We start from the raw sequence: 19242 nt of genomic DNA, 5'->3' as shown, positions 1-19242 counted from the left end.
TTAACTCATTGGCTGCCATTGACAGAGATATCATGTCCAATCCATTTTAACTGGGAGGGTTGCCAATGAATGATATTCTGCACCCTTTCATTTCAAATGTATTGGACGTAAACTGGCGAGAAACTAATTTAAATTCAAAACAGAGGGATTAAAATAGCCTCATAACTGGAAATCTATCACTGTCGATGGCAGCCATGAGAGAAAAAAAAACATAAATAAGGACAAAAAAAGACATCTTTTCAATTTGTTTTGGATGATGACAGCGTAGTCGTAATTTTCCCTTTATACACTAACACTAAATTGACTTTAATTTTGTACAGTGCTATTCTACCTTTAACATTCTCAAAGCGCTTCAACACAGTCTCCATTCCCTCTCTGTGCAACATCAGGAAAGAGTTGCGGTTTACGCTGATCTAAGCCTGTCGCAATATGCAATAATTCCATTTATCGCACGGTAAATAAAAATGAAGGCGATAATTTTTCCGCTGCGATTTATCGCCTCGCGTGCACCTGCATGCATGCGTGCGGCTGACATGCTGTTAAAAGTTCGGCTTCCTTGTTACCAACTACGCAAAATGCATTTTAGTTCTGTTTTTAGTTTAGTGCAGGTGGAGAAAAAAAAGAAAAGGTGACGCTTACCATTGAAATGAAGATGTGAATGACAGCAAAATATAAGCATGGTGTGTGCATCCATGAACTGGGTCGTAGAATGCCGATCTCGGCCGGCAGTCCCCCTCCGTTCGCCAGTCTTTATAAGTTAAGGTGACAGTTCTTTTTGTGGTAACATCGCCTAAGAAATCGCCAGCTTCGTCAGGTTTCAAATCATTTATTCCATCAACTCGCCGAGTGTCCACTGCTGTTGACGCCAAGATCGAAACAGAAAGTAAAATAGCGTTAACCTGCTCACAGTCAGCCCCGCGGTGCGTTCAGGTACATCAAAAAAAGTCCGCCACATTAGAAGCCGATTCGTTACATTATTACAGGTATTGTACTGTGTTATTGTTATTATTCCTATTCTTATATTATTGTTATTCAGATTTTTATTCATATTTTATTTGTTTAGCTTTTTGTAATTGCTGTTTGCAATAGTAACAGCAGTATTTATTAAGGATGTAGTGTGGGTTTTTGGGCTGTGGAACGAATTATTGGAATTATAATGTATTCTTATAGGAAAATCCTGCTCGACATACGACCACTTCGACTTACAAACAAGCTCCTGGAATGAATTAACTTCGTATGTAGAGGTACCACTGTATTACACATGGAACGCCATAGCAGAAGCTATGAGGGGAAACGTTTTCATTTGCCTAGATGCTTAAATTATTAAGTGGAATTTTATTTTTCTTAAAAAACACATTTTCTTTCTTCTGTGTTTCTGTGCAGTATTAATATTTACTTAAAAGAGGCATGGTCTATTGTTTTTAGTTGTGATTTCCTAAAAAGTATTTTTGAATTTAAGAGTAAACATTTATTGCGGTTAAATGGGTGTACATGATCTATTAACATACTGGACTGTCTCAGGAAATTAGAATACACAATATTCTAATTTTTTGAGACAGTCCTGTGTATATATACAGGACTGTCTCAGGAAATTAGAATACACAATATTCTAATTTCCTGACTGTCTCAGGAAATTAGAATATTGTGTATTCTAATTTCCTGACTGTCTCAGGAAATTAGAATATTGTGTATTCTAATTTCCTGAGACAGTCCTGTATATATACACAGGACTGTCTCAAAAAATTAGAATATTGTGTATTCTAATTTTCTGAGACAGTCCAGTATACTGTATTCTCACGGTGTTATTGCCATTTTTTTTTTAATTGGGGGGGTGCAATAATATCGCATATCGCAATAATTTATCAAATAAATCATCGCACACTAAAATTTGTTATCGCGACAGGCCTACGCTGATCACAGCTCCGCCCAAAGTTAGCTGGGATAAGCTCCAGCAACCCTGCGACCCTTGTGATGATAAGCAGCATGGAAGATGATTGAATAAATAAAACAAAATTTACTGAACCTCAATTATAATTTGGGTTGGATACTGAAAATCAGTCTGAATTAAATTATTATTTTTATCAATGATTTTTATTGTATTTTTTATTTTGACAGCACTGCCAACTACTCCCAGTCAAAATGTATTTGACATCTAGCGCAGTCAATGGCAGCCAGAGAGTTGCCGGTGAGCCCTATCAAGGGTTAATGTGATTTTATGCAATAGCGTACCGCACGAATTCTATTTTTAGACCATGACGTCACCATCGTAAACCGGAAGTGGGTCAACATAGAAGCGCCTTCGCAAACAACCCATGTTAGTACTGCTTGTTTTTTGCCGGTAATTTTTCAAAAAAAGAATATGCCAAGTAAACACTGCTGCTATGGAACTTTTAGAAACGACTCTAGACATTACGACATATAAAGGATGTTTTCTTCATATGTTTTCCGCAGCCGATAAAGAGGAAAAAATGAACAATGGATCAAGTTGTGCGGACGTCCAAAAGACCAGTTAAACGCCAGCAAGGTGAAGCCATTCACCTTCATATGCAGTAAACATTTTGTTAGGAGCCATGGTGCTACAGAGGATAAAGAGGTTAGCCATTTTGATATTTTTACTTATTTTTTAGTGTGGCGTTTTGCAGTGCTGCTTCTGTCTGACAATGAATAACCTGAAAAAAATTAAAATGGTATCTGACTACCACTGTTGTTACATTTTCTGTTGTGAAAAAACAACTTAAGTAAGGGGGAAGTGTAAATAAATTATAGAATTAAGATTTGTTATTAATGGAAAAAAAAAAAAAGTGTTCGTTGGCTGTCACTGAGTAGCATTTGCGATCGCTACACAAATATAGCAATGTAAATTTCCCCCAAAAACGGTCAGAGACGTAAGCCAACCAGACGATATAATACACACTATATAGGAAAGACAGGGCATATGGGGGTCAAGGATAGATTGTTAAAACAGGAGAATGTCATTTACAGTGGCGTAAGGCAATGCACACAAGACAAAGGTGTCGATAAAAAAGCTACCTCTGGATTGGATCGGGTCAGCTCTTTTTCCCGTCTTTTTTAGCCCTCCACACTCAAGCCATCTTTTTTACTGAACATTTGTATGTTCTTCCACATCTTTACCAGTAAATCTGTCACCAGGGACATCATTTTCGGACAGAATTGGTAAGTTTAGCTCAGTAAACATCTTGTTCGTACACTATTTACTTGCAGTTAGCATGAGGGACAAATGCGAGCTTGACCCCTCTAGCAACAGTTGCTAACGTCATGAATATTAATGAGCAAAAGTGACGTGTTGTGCACGGTACGCCATTGCAAAGTTCTTTGGGAGTCCTAAAAGTATTTAGATGAATGGCTTTCAGATATGAGATCCACATTTGGGCGGAGTTGGTTTTAATTAGCATTGTTTATTTATGGACATAAAAGAATTAAAAAAATAACAAAATAATGCTCGGTATGGATTCATCTTCTGCTTCTGCTTCCAGCTGCAGTTGACTAATAACCCACAAATAACAAAATTGCAGCTCAAGACTTTTTAAAGCTTTGGTAATGTTAAGTAAATTAAAGTAAATTTCATATTATTGTGAATCTTGAAATAGAAATGAAAGCCCACACTTCAGTCACAACTTGATTCATTTACTTCATATCTATTGTTGTGCTGCATAAAGGCAAAACCAAAATACATCATGTCATTATCCACATAATGCCAATTCTGACATTAAATATCTATTATCTTTATATTCCTGTGTGGTGTGTCTTATATGATGCAAGTCCATGTGTCATTCATCAGCATGACTTCACTGAAATGTTCAAAATATTCACATTTCTTGGCTTTTGAGTGTCTAAAGAAGTTTAGGATGGAGAAACAACTGCATCATGTTGTTAAACTCAAGGCAAGCCTGCATTTGGTTTCCACATCTATACAACATATGGCATCGTCGACAAGGAACAATTCAACAGCAACGACTTGCATAAACATTTCAAACACTATAAAAGTCATTTCAAAGGAAAAGGAATAGTGAATCAGCACTAATGTAGTGCATAAAGATTTTTTTTTTTTTTTTTTTTATTCTCAGGAAACAAACAGGCCCTTCACGCAAAAAAGTTGTAACATTTCCTTTACGAATATCCAACGAGAATGGGAAAATTGTTCAATGTTCAGCCTCCGTGTCATGAACATTTCCCTTTGGTCCTTCTGGTTTTTAACACACAAAATGACGACATGAAAAATGCTTCAGCCTCTGAGCCACCATGTTGTAACCAGAATTTGAAAAGGAATAAAAAAAAAAAAAAAAAACTTTCTTTCCAAGGAGAAATCTGAAAGTGTGTCATTAACAGCAAATGCCGGAGTACCTTGGTCCGTTCATACCACTTGTGGCGTGAGAATGCGTCTTTATGAAGAAAACCAACATGGTTACATATCAATGTCGCCATCGTAGGCCAGGGTCAAAGGCTTCTGTGGCGGAGGAGACGTCTTTGTTATTTTGTCTGGTTTACTGCAAACAAACAAAATAAAAAGAATTAAGGCAACAGTGCATCTAATTTTCTTGCCCGTGTGGTTCACAGTCACATGCCATATTGATATATTTAGCATTATATTGTTTTCATGGGTATTTGTCTGTAAATTCTAGTACAGCCTATGTTTAGATTATGCCATTTTATTTGATTTTATGGTGAGAAATCTAAACAAGTGTTATCCTGGAACAGTGTTGTAATGAAAAATTTTGACCAGCAGGGAACAGCGTTTTCAGTTTAGCATAGGGTGACCATATTTTGATTTCCAAAAAAGAAGACACTCAGCCCGGCTTCAAGATACTTGAATTTCACTCAAAGTTCACTCATAGATGTCTATATCACTTTAATATATTTAAAGTGTGCCCCCTCACTCTGGATGGAAAAATGCAGTTTGAAACAACGATGTGACACCAAACGGGATTTTACAGTCAAAGCTCCGACAGAAGTCAACAGTTGCCATTATATACGTATTTATCGTAAAAAAAAAAAAAAAAACTTCAGGCGTTTTGGCCAAATCGTCAACCCAGTAGATGGCGGTAATGCCTCATGATAGGGGTAAACTAAACTGCCAACAAAAACAAGAAGAACTACTCCTTCCCTCCTTACTACTAAGAGCCATGTCATCGCAGGCAGGCGCTGCCATCCAGCGGCCGGAGGGATTCTCTTCAAATTGGTCCCGTCAAAAATCATAACAACCGGACATTTTTATGAATTTATAAAACCCACCTGGACGACGAGGATACTACGTGAAAGTTGGACTTGTCGGGGCAAAAGGGGACGTTTGGTCACCCTAGTTTAGCAGGCATGGCAGAAGGGAGCTTTGTATTTGCGATGTTTGATGAACTGTATGCGGCAAACATGGTCATTAAATTAACAAGGTGAACCAATCAATCAGTTGGCCAATCGATCGGGGCTGATTTAATACATATTAAGAATCAGTCACTACAGGTCAGTCACTACAAAATATTATCAATCCTATCCGCCAATCCCAACTAGTCAGTTAGCTACATTAGCTCGCTAGCATGAAGTTGTAGACATTTTTGGTCACTAACCGATTTTTTGTTACAACTGCATCAAGAGTAAGTCCAAGTTACCGTAGCAATGGCAATCAAGTTTCAATCATAGTCATAAGCGATTTTAAGGGCCCCCCTGGTGGCTGAAAAATGTAATTGCATGAAATTGACTTTCCTATATATATAAAAGTCAAACTCCGCCTATGATTATGGAAACATCACGTGTTGAATACAAATAAGAATATGCTGATTTCTGCTTCCTATTTATTTGATTTTTGTGATAAGTCGACTGTAATGGCATGACCAAAGGCATTATAGAGCGAAGAAGAGACCTGACAGCGTGTTGTTATTAAAATCATTACATTTTGTGTTTCACTAACGCGAAATAGAACAATTCAAAATTAAATAGAGACAGAGAGAAGCTACTTTCTTTGAGCAGCACGCAAGTCTACACTCACCGTGATATCAGACTTGAGAGTTCCATTATGTGATAGCAACAAAATAATGGTGCAGTGCTGTGAGGTATATAAGTCATCCTTGACAGCGTGCAGAACAGATGGTTAGGAATTTTTGCAGCATCTTAGTACTTTGCCTGTTTGCGTCTATGATGTGTATAAAGCCTACAATGCAGCTAAAGTTTTTGCAAAGAAATTGAATATAGTACATACCAGACCAGGAATGAGAATGCAATAACGAAGAGTATTAAGATGAATCCGACAGCAGTCACGGCGTAAACCCACAGCTTTACCCTTCCATCTGTGCAATGAAAGTCAACTTTTAGATATACTGTATGTACAGTCAAGCTTTATGAGAAAATCTTCAAGCATTATTTTCAGAATTTAGAATAAAAGATTAGGTTCAGCCTCCATTAACACAGTCTAATGGTTCAAACCATTTTTACAGCACGTAATGATGAGCCTGTTGAAAATATTGGACTAGAATGAATTCCGCCCCCGGCTTAGTGATTCAAGCTCCATAAAGCCAGTAGTCAAAAGTAATGATCTTAGGTGCAAGGGTCAAGCAGTACAGATCATTTCTTTTTCAGTACCTGGCCCAACAGGTCGTAAGGTCCACTCTGTGTGGCGGTCTCGGGCCCGAGATGGTTTTAATCTTCCCGAGTTGGTTTTCACATCAGCTTTCTTATTGGTGTCGACTCCCGGGGTTCGAGTGCAGTAGTCCAGGAAGCCATTTGTAGTCATGACTTCGGTGTAACCCTTCTCACACCCACAAACGCCGCTCTGCATGGGAAGGAGAGGCATCATGTGCGTTCACTGTTTAGATTGAACAAGACAAATTATTGTTTCTTCCTTTCGGTCTCCCCCAAACGATATAGATAATGTAAACACTTTATCACAAAATGTAGTCTGCTTTACAAATTGTTGTAGCGAATAAACTGCTGATTTATACCATTCTACCGACTACTTTCTAGTTTACATGTGTCAAATTTAAGGCACAGAGGCCAGATCCACTCCACTACATAAATTTGTGTGGCCTGCAAAAGCAAATCATTTACATTGACTTAATGGTGCTCACCAAATATAAAAAAATAAAATAAAATAAAAACATTGAAATTTTACAAGGATTTTAATTTGTTTATATATTTAACTCTCTGACTTCCACTGATAGTGATAGACGTCAAATACATTTTGACTGGAATAAAAACATAAATACACACTGCTTATAACTAGGGTTGGGAATCTCTGGTATGAAGCCGATTCGATATGTATCATGATACACAGGTTACGATTTGATTAAAAAAAAACGATACATTTGTAAGGCCGAGTGATTTGATACGATTCGATACAGTTTAATAACGATACGGTTCGATACAGAGTGAAAACGATACGATAGTAAACAGTTGTGTGTGTTCGTACAGTATTTTAAACATATAGAAAAGATTAAAGATTAAATTAAACAACAAAATTTCATACCAATGTTATGTTTAATTTTTTTATGGAAAAAAAAAAAAAAAAAAAAAAAAAAAAAAACTTACTATATGACCGTAATTTTGTTGGATGGGATTGATAATAACAATAAAGTGCAGTAATTCAATTACTGTATATCCTGGTGTTTTTAACACAAGAGGGAAGTAATTTAAGTGCAAACTTAACGTATCAACGTAAACATCTTACAAACAAAAAATATTAATTATATGCAGCAGCTCTAGAAAAAAATAATTAAACCTGCTCGTGTTATCATAAATAAATAATAAATTATGCTTTAGGACTGGTATATTTGGGGGAATAAAACATGGCATTTTAGACAGACAGGTCAATAATCATTACTTTAATACACAGCAAAGTCATTCACTTATGCCTGTGTTTCCTCATTTTTTTATTCCTCATCACTGTGTCCATATCTTTTTTGAAGGGCAGATTTTTCTTGAGGAAGATCAACTAATCCACATGTTCATGTTTAAGTACATGTAGAGACAATATGCCGCCCTTTCCACCATTGTAGTGGGTTATTTTTCAGGGTTAAAAACTCGCGATCTCTGTACCACTTCACACGAGCTCTGTCCCATGCGAACAGATCTGGCTGCCTTCGTCACTTCAAAGTGTGACTTTTGTTTTCCGGGGTGCGTTGAAAAACAATCGCTGCACATCGCTGGCGTGGTGCGCAAAGGGTCCATTGTTTTAGCATGTTGCTTCGTTGCCACTACTAGTTTCGTTTTGGGCTGTGAAGGAAACGCTACGGAGCATGCATTACAGTTGTTTTGTTAGCTCTTGCGTTGTTATGACATGCCCGTGACGATCGGGTAATGACTGCGACTACTAGCGGTTCTGCCGAAATGAATGGGAAGTTGAGGCAACCATGACGGTGGTCACAATCTAAGTGCGCTGTGTGGTGAATGACACAAGCGCAGCATGTGAGGTAAAAGCTAAATTATTATCATATTAAGCAATGCATTAAACTCGGCATTAGAAGCCGATTCTTGTGCTGGCGATAACCGAATTCTATCTCTACTATCGGTTCATTGAATATTTAATGGCTAATTACTGTCGAATGGTAACTTTACTATCGATACAGCTGTATCTCTCACCTGTAAAACTGGATATCTGGTCGTATCGGTTTATCGTTCTCAAGCTTACTTATAATAGTAATTAACTTGTTACCTGTCATTGACAGTAATAGACATTTAATTCTTTTAAACTGGCTCATGTTTCAGTGCTATTGACAGAACTGCACACTGTCAAAATGGATTGGATGGGTGTCCAATCAGCAGAACTATAGACGGTCAAAATGGATTGGACAGCTGTCAATAGCACTGAAATATGAGCATACACAGTCAGTCTTCCCAGTTCAAATGAATAGATTGAACTGATTGAATAGATTGAACTGGGAAGTTCATTATCGTTGTCAATGGCCGGTGATGAGTTAAATACTATGAAATTGTACTGGTCCACCATATGCTAAAAAAGTGCAAAAACGTCCACCCTGTCATATCCACCTTAATATCAGACTGATTTACAGTACTGTATTTTACTGTTTGTATGTACACAGTTGATTAACAAAATGATAAGCGTGACCACTATTCATTTTTCATAGCATTACATCAACCAAATACAAGAATATGATGTCCAGTTTCTCTTCTGAAGATGTTTAGTAGCTTCGAACAATAAATAACATGGTCAAATTCAAAACACTACATTTAAACATTTTTTTTTTACCATAAACTAAGTTTATGAATAGTCCATAAGTAATGTAAATTTTCAGTGCTGGTGCCTTGTAGTTGCATGAAGACAACTGCAAGGGGCAGTAAACCTTCAAACTTTAGTCATGTCGCCATGATTGCTTTTTGATTTGTATGCAGTTCCCCTCCTTTTCTAGGTGTAGGAGCATCCTGGCATCTAGTCTGCATTTATTGGCATTAATATGATTACACTTTATAGCCTGTTCTTAAAAATTCAAGGTGTCATCATTCAAAGTCCATTTGAAGCGACCGCGAAGAGGAGAATGTGGCAACCTACACGAGAATTGATCACAGTTGTGCGATGACAGTATTGTGTGATCTTACCGACGTGCAGTGCGAGAAGGGCTTGGTGCACGGTGGATGGCAGTGCCGGATCATGCTCGGCCTTTTCTGTGGGAAACACCCTCCTTGAAGGGGGGTTAAAAAAAAAAAAAAAAGTGTTTCACTTCAGTGCCTGGACTCATCGATCACTAAATTAATGTAGTGTCACCACTGATTAATGGGCTTAGTTGCCTATCAGAGTCCATGATCAATCTGCGAACATTTTAATTCCAACATGGTGAATTACATGTCAAAATATCAAAGAGTGTAGGGCTTCCGTTCCAGAGGGAGGTTAGTCCTCCTAGGCTCATATTTGCCAGAAACACTTCCTTTAAAGTGATAAGATCACGTTCATCTTCTATTTACAGCACACAGAGCTCACCCTAAGCCTCCATTCCCACAGCACAGCTACCTTTGTTCCATTTCTCTACGCCTGCTTTTCTTCCCACACATACAAATGCATGATTATATTTATATGGATTGAAAGTCTCCCAGCTCAGCCTCTGGCTTATTGATTACTTATGCTAAGAGTGAGGGGAGAAATCAATGAAGGCCGCACTGAGAATAGGCACATCAGATAAGGTGGTAAATTCAACTAGAGCGCTACACTAAAATTCGTCTTCTCATGTGAGATGTGTGAGAGGCGTTGGCACCGCAGGCCGTCATTTGGTACTGTTAGCTATCATTTGGAAATTAATGTGTTGGATTCTGCTGGAGGATTCAATCATGAGTCGTGGGGAAAATGACACACATATCCCATGAATGTGAATACACCCACCACTTATACTTGCTACATGGGTGGCCGTAACAGACCGGTCGGTGGTTCAAATCTTGTTTGCGCACTACCCAAGTGTCCTTGGGCAAGACACTGAGGCCTAAATAGCTGATTGTGCCTAGCATGGCAACAGTACTTTGCCCACTAGTGCATGAATGGATGTATTGTATGTGAGCGCTCTCACTTTTGGTACTCTGATTATGTAGGTCAAACTCAAGGACCGTGGGCCAGATCTGCCCTGCCACATCATTTTGTGTGGTCAGTGAAAGTAAATCATGTTTGTCGACTTCATGTTTATCGCTAAAATACAATTCAAAGACAAGTTTTGTAGTCCATGAAAGATCAGGGACTAAAGAAATCATAGCATATTAACTAGTCCACTCCCCTTATTAAAAAATGTAAAATTTTATTTTAAAAAGTTGCTTCTTTAAATAATCACTGCAAATGAAAAAGTAAATAAAGTGTGCTGACTGTGTGTTTCTTGTTGAAATATTGAACATTTTTTGTAGTCCTAAATGAATGAGGACTACAGAAAACAAAAATTACAATTTGTTCCCCTTTCAAATAATTCATTAAAAAATAAAATGGTTTAAATACACAAAAAAGAAAAATAAGTGCTTTTTAAGAAATTAAATGGCTATAAAAATAGTATTTGTACATAAATGAAATGAAAACGATTCATCGACCATTAAAATATTTGTTGATTCATTTGTTCAACGATTAGTCGATTAACCACATTCAACATGGTTGATCACAACATACTATTTAGCAGATTGGAACAGTGGGTAGGGCTTACTTTTACTAACACTGTTCTTCAGTGGTTCACGTCTTATTTACATGATAGGGATTTCTTTGTGTCAATCGGAAATCATCAGTCAGAACGAACCAAATTCACGTGTGGAGTCCCTCAAGGGTCAATTCTTGGACCCTTCTTATTTAACATCTATATGCTTCCCCTAGCTCAGATTATGGAACAGTATGGCATCTCCTATCATACCTATGCAGATGACACACAACTTTACATTTCTGTGTCCCCACATGATTATAGTCCCTTAGTTCCCCTGAGTAAATGCATTCATCAAATCAATGAATGGATGTGCCAGAATTTTTTCCAGTTAAATGTGGAAAAGACAGAAGTGATCATTTTCGGGCCAAAAAAGGAAAGGTCAAAGATCAGCAGGCACCTTAGCACAATGTCACTTACAGCTACAAATCAAGTCAGACATCTTGGCGTAATTATTGACTCAGACCTAAAATTTGATAGCCATCTACAGTCAGTCACTAAATCTGCTCATTACCACCTAAAAAAATATAGCCAGAATTAAGGGGCTTCTGACTCAACAAGACATGGAAAAACTTATGCATGCATTCATTTTCAGCAGATTGCACTATTGCAACAGTATATTTACAGGTCTTGATAAAAAAATCAGTCAGGAAGCTGCAGCTAGTACAGAATGCTGCAGCCAGAGTCCTCACAAATACAAGGAAACTGGACCACATTACACTGGTTTTGAAATTGTTACACTGGCTTCCAGTGAGTTGAAGGATAGACTATAAAATACTACTGCTCGTCTACACTTAACGGCCTTGGACCAAAATACATGCTTGATTTGTTAGATTCTTATGAAACATCTAGACCCCTAAGGTCATCTGGAACTGATCTCCTGTATGTTCCAAGAACAAGAACCAAGCAGGGTGAGACAACATTTAGTTATTATGCTCCTCACCTCTGGAACAGGTTACCTGAAGGTCTGAAGTATGCTCAAACTGTTAGCTCCTTTAAATCAGGGCTAAAAACGCTCTTGTTCAGCACAGCATATCCATAACTATCTATATATTTCAATCTATTTGCTTTTTATTCCTCTTGTGCTTTATCTTCATTGCTGATTTCAATTACTATTATTATTATTAGTAGTAGTATTTTTTATTTTTATTTTTTTCTTGTTCTATTCGTGATTAAATGTGATTTTTATGTATAATTTTATTTCCTGTTTCGATTGTCTTTATTTTTACGTTCTACTGATTTAATGTGATTTTTTTTATGATCTTCATGTGATGTAAAGCACTTTGAATTGCCTTGTGTTGAATTGTGCTATATAAATAGATTTGCCATGCCTTGCCTAATTATAGCAGCCCTAGTTAGGAAGCATAATGGCACTCTGAAGAAAACCATATCTACGATGAGTTTGACAATTCTGGTGTAGGTGAATCACTACATAAGTGCACTCCATTTACTTTACATTGTAATAATTCTTATAATGTCAGTAGTACACTCCCTTTGTGAGATATTGCTAAAGATGTTACATCTTTTCCAGTTTTCCCGCCAGAAACATAAAACCTTGCATGCATATTGATGCACTCACAGTTTGCACTAGCTTGAAGAGCATAAAAGCAGAACTAGGACACTTAAGGGTTTCAATGGAACATAGTGTATAGATTTATGTACGGCTCGGCATATTTCTATGACAACGCTTCCTCAAGACCCATCTGGGGTGATGGGCTGACAGTGCACATGTTCACCTGTGACAACGACACCATCCGAGCGTTGACACCACACTGCTCTCTCATTATTGCTCCATCCTCCTGTCCTCCACTGGTAACTGTAGCATTGGCCTCCTGCAGCAGAAGCAGAGAGGCAGATGATGCTCATTAGCAGCTCGTATCGACCATCCAGCGCGGTTGTTAGACTCCGATGGACATTTACCAGAGATGTACTACATTACAGTGCAAGACATAATGTGGTTGGAGGAAAACGGGGTACCATTTACCACTCGGTGAGGATTACAGGAAATGGGATGGCTGGAATTGGTTGGAGCTGATTTAGAGACATTTTTGCTGGAGGCAAAGTCTGTTCAACAAAACTCGACAACATTCAAGTCACATTCCATTCAGACTTTTCCTATCAATAAAAAACAAGATTAAGGATCAGACTATTTAGATTAACAAGACAGATTTAGCAAGACAAGGATGTGTCATTAAATTAAATGTCAAGTACTTGACAAATGGTTTTAAAAGTGGCTAATTAGTGAGGGAGTAAAAAGCCTGTGGTTTATTCAGAATATGAAGACACAAAACGGGAAAAGGGTAAGCTTATTTACTGGAAAAAAAAAAAAAAAAACTTTTAGAGATACAGTATTTAGTTATAATAATTAAAAAAAAAACAAAAAAAAAACACCCAAACTCCCAGAAAATACATGCGGTATATATGCCATACAGTGGTATGAAAAAGTATCTGAACCATTTGGAATTTCTCACATTTCTGCATAAAATTACTATTACTTATTATTATAAATGTGATCTAATCTTTGTCAAAATCACACAGATTAAAAAACAGTGTCTGCTTTAACTAAAATCACCCAAACATTTACAGGTGTTCATATTTTAATGAGGATAGTATGCAAACAATGACAGAAGGGGGAAAAATAAGTAAGTGAACCATCACATTTAATATGTTGTGGCCCCCCTTTGGCAGCAATAACTTCAACCACACACTTCGTGTAGCTGCAGATCAGTCTGTCACATCGATCAGGACTAATCTTGGCCCATTCTTCTCTACAAAATAGCTGTAGTTCAGTTAGATTCCTGGGATATCTGGCATGAATCGCTGTCTTTAGGTCATGCCACAGCAGAACGTGTATTTTGTTTTTCTGAAACTATTCTGAAGTTGATTTACTTCTGTGTTTTGGATCATTGTCTTGTTGCAGCAACCATCCTCTTTTTAGCTTCAACTGTCTGACAGACGGCCTCTTGTGTTCCTACAAGTTCCTGATAAACCTTTGAATTCATTCTTCCATCAATGATTGCAAGTTGTCTAGGCCCTGAGGAAGCAAAACAGCCCCAAATCATGATGCTCCCTCCAGCATGCTTCACGGTGCGGATGAGTTGTCGATGTTGGTGAGCTGTTCCATTTTTCCTCCACACATGACGTTGTGTGTTACTCCCAAACAATTCAACTTTATCAATTCCCAAAATATTTTGCCAAAACCTATGGAGTGTCCAAGTGACTTTTTGCGAACATTAAACGAGCTATAATGTTTTTTTAGACAGCAGTGGCTTCTTCCGTGGAGTCACACCATTCTTGGCCATAGTTTTGCATAGTTGATGTGTGCGCAGAGATATTGGACTGTGCCAGTGATTTCCGTAAGTCTTTAGCAGACGCTCTAGGGTTATTTTATTTACCTCTCTGAGTATTCTGCGCTGAACTCTTGGTATCATCTTTGTTGGACGGCCACTTCTTGGGAGAGAAGCAACAGTGTCAAACTCTCTCCATTTGTAAACAACTTCTCTGACTGTCGATTGATGAACATTCAGACTTTTAGAGATGGTTTCGTATCCTTTTCCGGCTTCATACAAATCAACAATCATTGATCACAGGTCTTCAGACAGCTCTTTTGATCGAGCCATGATGCACATCAGACAACCTACGAGTATTTACGTATCCTCCTTCTGTCATTGTTTGCATGCAATCCTCATTAAAATATGAAAACCTATAAATGTTTGGGTGGTTTTAGTTAAAGCAGACACTGTTTTTACAGCTGTGTGATTTTGACAAAGGATACATACAAGATACCACTGTATCCTGTATGTCCACTGAGCCAGGCAGTCTTGAAGCGTCTTCTTGAATATTTCATTAAAATTGAATAGGTAGTAAAACAGTTGTGACCTTTGGATGCTTAGAATACTGACCTTTTAATAATGACCTGGAACACTCTTAATGTAGCAAAACCATCATTAAAACCATGACCGCATATCGGGATATGCTCTAGATGTGATTAACCTTTATGTCTTGGTTTAGTGAAACCTACCTGTATATACTGTACAATAATTACATGAACCTTTAAACCGTGGGTTGATGAGATTATCTACATGTGGTGAGAGTGTCCCCAATCCTAGCCAAAGATGTGCGATATGCCAAACGTTCAATCAGATTGCTCTGATATCACCACCCTGTAACTGATAGCCTATAGAGTGCATACAATGGTACTTTGGCTTATAAATACCGTAAACTATACGTTTTTCAGTTGTAAGATGTTGTTTCTTCGATTTGATTAGATTTTTCTTTATGTGGTGGGCCAAAATTTTAGTTTACAAGAAAAAAGCCTTGATTTAACAACACACAAATGTTTTACTGATAGCGGTGGGAACCTTTGGGTACCTCACGATACGATAAGCAATACAAGCCCACCATCACAAGTCTCTCACGACATGGCGATACATGGGTCAGGAAATCAGTCTAACATATTCATTGATACAGCTGTTAATTAAAGAGAAAAGCAAACTGTATGAACATTTTTTGCACTTTTGACAATCTGACAAAAACCTGTTATCGTCACGATGACTACGAAGAATATTTCCGTGCAACATTTTGGTAAATGAAGACAGCAACTCTGTTATTGTAACATTCTTGTAAACAAACGAGTGTGTTAACATGGACACTTTTCTAGTGAAAAAATTCTGTAGCAACCTGTTGGTTCCTTAATTAAACAGATACATCTGTTTAAAGCTGAAGCATATCGGTAACCTATTAGCTATTACTAGAGCTGGGAATCTTTGGGCACCTAACGATTCGATTACGATTACGATTCAGATGGTCCGATTCGATTCTAAAACGATTATTGATGCACCCCCCCCCCCCCTTTTTTTTTTTTTTTTTTTTTTATATTTTGTACAGTTGTTCCAAAATTGTTCAAAAATACTCTCAGGCTAAACCAAACTACTATTTCAGTATCAAGTTAACATATAGCAGTAAACAAATATACAAAAATAACAGTACATAAAAAACTCCAGTCCCCATTCTGTATCAGCAGCTTTAAACTACATTCAATTAATTTAATGTTGTGAATCAACCGTTAAAGTTGTTAAAATTGCTCCCGTTAATCCATAATTTCCCTTTTGTCAACTTTCGACATGTGAAAGTTTTAAAACTATTTTAAAGATAGATTCAAGTCAATATTTTACCGATTTAGGAGTATTTTAGATAAAAAGTTAATTAGGTTTGCTTGGAAGGTTCGCTACAACAGCCTTGCAGAGAAGTGTACTGCTTTAAGATGGCGGCCGTTTACTACGTCTGCATCTAGCTTTTTGTAGATGTGCTGCAAACGCTACCGCTACCGTAGTGCATCTAGTCTTATATAAATGATATCTACCGTAACATTATGTGGATGACGTACTTTTGTAGCAGCTTCAGGTATGTTGTTGTGTTTTTTTTATCTCGTGGCATGAGTTGAGCTAGAGCCGTGAGTTGAGCATTGGCATTACCCGAGGGGCCGGGTAATGAGAAGCATGATGTTTAGCTACTCTCGCTCCGTTGCTCATTGACCGCGCGGCGCGCTGAGTGTGTTGTACTTCCGCTTTACTTGGCATATTTCAATAATCGGAATTTGGATGTTTGTGAATCATTCTCGAATCTTCCACGGCCGAATCGCGAATAATCTAAGAATCGGAAATTTTGCACACCTCTAGCTATTACCATACAAATGGTAGTGTGTGACTTTGGGTTAATTACACTTTATGAAACCAGCCTCATGCTCCCTATTAATATTCATTCATTCATTTATTTTCCATGCCGCTTATTCTCACGAGGGTCGCGGATCTATTAATATTTCATACGATAATATTATAAAAATTATATATGTACAGGTAGTTCCCAGGTTACGAACGAGTTCCGTTCCTGCACTGACGACGTAAACTGAATTCCCGTGCAAGTCGGAATTAACCCTTTAAGTATCCCTAAAATTAAAAAAAAAAAAAAGTAGGCTACCCTGAAATCTCCAAATAATTATCCAAAAACGTGTATTATATGTCATATTAATAAAATAAAGTAAAAAATAAGAATTATGAGGTACATTGTGTTGAATCTCGTTATATTCAATGATTATTCAGGCTTTATTCGTGAGTGAGTCGCCGTGCTGAGAGAAAAGTGCGCTGTAGGAAAAAGGGGAGGCGAGGGAGGCGGGATATCATGGCCGTTCAGGTCACTAGCGTCACCTCTCTCAACGCGAGCACGTGTTGTGCCGAAAAATGCACCCCCTGCGTGAACTGCATCCCCTGACGGATTGTCATCGAACCTGTACAGAAATGACTTTTGAACAAGTTAAAAGTATTTACTTTGGCGAAATAAAATAGCTTTTTCTACCAGTCGAAATAACACTGCCTCTCCATACCAATCGATGGACACGGAAACGATTTTCTTTTACTTTGAATAGGTATTGAAAAATATGTGTTATGTGTTTTACCATAAAACGTATTATACACAAATAAACTGTCAATTTCTCAACACACGAAACAGGAGGCGTTTTCTGCGGACTTTGTTTTCATCATCCATGTACATCCATTGGTAGGCTTGATGACAATCCAAACAATGATAGTGATCATAGAAGTAGTTAGCTTCATTGGTTCGAAAGAATTTGGAGTGTAATTGCTGTACGAGTGTCGTGCCTGCGCTCCCGTCATGGGATGCAGTTCATGCAGGGGGTGCATTTTTCAGCAAAACAACAGCAATGGGAACAAGGTACTGTTTACGCAACTGAAAGAAAGACAAAAAAAAAAAAAAAAAAAAACGACACTGGAAACAAAATGCCGTACTCTCAGGCGTCGTGACGTCGAAATCACGGAAGTCAAGTACGTCGCAACTTGGGGCCTACTTGTATATATAATTTTCAATATTAAAAACAATGAATAATTTAAAGTGCCTGTGACACTAAAAGCATGTTTATTTCATATTTCACGCGGTATTTTATGGTCCGGAATGAAATGGACTGCTTGGATGTGTGTGGAAGCGATCGTTTTATTTGTTCAATTTTTTGAATTCCGCGCCATGAAAATGAATAACTTCCTGTTTTGAGGAGGAATGCAAAGGTGACGTCACACGGATCAGCATCTCAAAATACAGCATTGCTTTATAGCATGCAGATGGACTGCGGATTCAGCTGATTTTGCGGATGAATTCGTTTATTTTTTGCATCATACCAGCCAAATGTGCTGCAGAAAATTGTTGCTGCAACAGGGAGAGACGTGTCAACCTTTTCTGGTTTCAAAAGGTTCCCATTGACCACGATATTGGCGAAAACAAGCCCTATTACTGTGGGACCTAGGACTTACGAGGAAGTGAGTAAACATCGTATTTTGCATTATGTCAAATACTTGGATCATGGCACACGTTTTAATACAGAAGTGGCTTGCATTTTGCGGCTGATTGTCCACCGAGAATGCCACTTGGCCGACGACCAGCGGCTTGTCACACACCTCTCTCTATACTCGGGTTATTGTCCTCTTCATGTGCCCTGTGTTCTGTGAAATTTTCAACCCCATCAGAAATTGCAACTTTGTGTTAAAAATGGCCGCGAATACAACAATTATAAAGTAAACACTACAAACTTTCTTTTAAATTAAGGACCATTTACTTACGTTTGATCATGGATGGGCATGTAGAAAAGTTCTTCTCAGACACATCCTGCCATGTTAGCCACTCTCATATGACTCTCTTGCTGTTTATGCCTTCGATGTGTAGTAAATAATTATTTTATACCATATTCGTGTTGACCATGTGGCAACTACGTGCTCCTCCAATGTCGGCCGGTTTGTCCGGCGGTGACTGTCCAGTTGCTTTCCCGCAAATGACCCCTCTGTGCGCAGCAGGTGAATGATGACCTCTTGCTCGCCTCCGGGTGGGTTGTCGATCAGCAAAGACAATCGACAACCCCGCAGCCGTATGAGATGATCCAGGGTAGTTTTGTGTGATTTTTTGATTCAAAAATCGAAAATAAAACTTTGAGATGTCACTTGGTTCGGGTTAGCATGTCGGCTAGCTGTCATGCCTCTTGGTTTGTTTACATTCTCCAAAAAATTACAAAAGCCGGACTAACTACGGTGGCATAAAATATCAATCGGGAGATGTGACAGTAAAGGTGAAGTCG

The 19242-nt window shown here is 38.0% G+C and overlaps 1 protein-coding gene across 2 annotated transcripts in view; it reads right to left on the bottom strand.

The window, feature by feature from the left end:
* Window positions 1-1775: 1775 nt before the first annotated feature.
* The window catches only part of thsd7ba (thrombospondin, type I, domain containing 7Ba), a 364521-nt gene continuing 347054 nt past the window's right edge, over window positions 1776-19242 (bottom strand). For both annotated transcript variants that reach the window (XM_057851598.1, XM_057851599.1), the window contains exons 26-30: window positions 12848-12943; window positions 9556-9638; window positions 6586-6775; window positions 6206-6293; window positions 1776-4505 (exon numbers count right to left, since the gene is read on the bottom strand). In XM_057851598.1, coding sequence (XP_057707581.1) covers window positions 4424-4505; window positions 6206-6293; window positions 6586-6775; window positions 9556-9638; window positions 12848-12943 — 539 coding nt within the window. In that variant the 3' untranslated portion in view covers window positions 1776-4423. The remainder of the gene's footprint in view (window positions 4506-6205; window positions 6294-6585; window positions 6776-9555; window positions 9639-12847; window positions 12944-19242) is intronic.

This window comes from Corythoichthys intestinalis, chromosome 12 (genome assembly GCF_030265065.1).
Source record: "Corythoichthys intestinalis isolate RoL2023-P3 chromosome 12, ASM3026506v1, whole genome shotgun sequence".
NCBI classification, from domain to species: Eukaryota; Metazoa; Chordata; class Actinopteri; order Syngnathiformes; family Syngnathidae; genus Corythoichthys; species Corythoichthys intestinalis.
The sequence above is the reverse complement of the archived record's forward strand: the minus strand, read 5'-3'. Positions and strand labels throughout refer to the sequence as shown.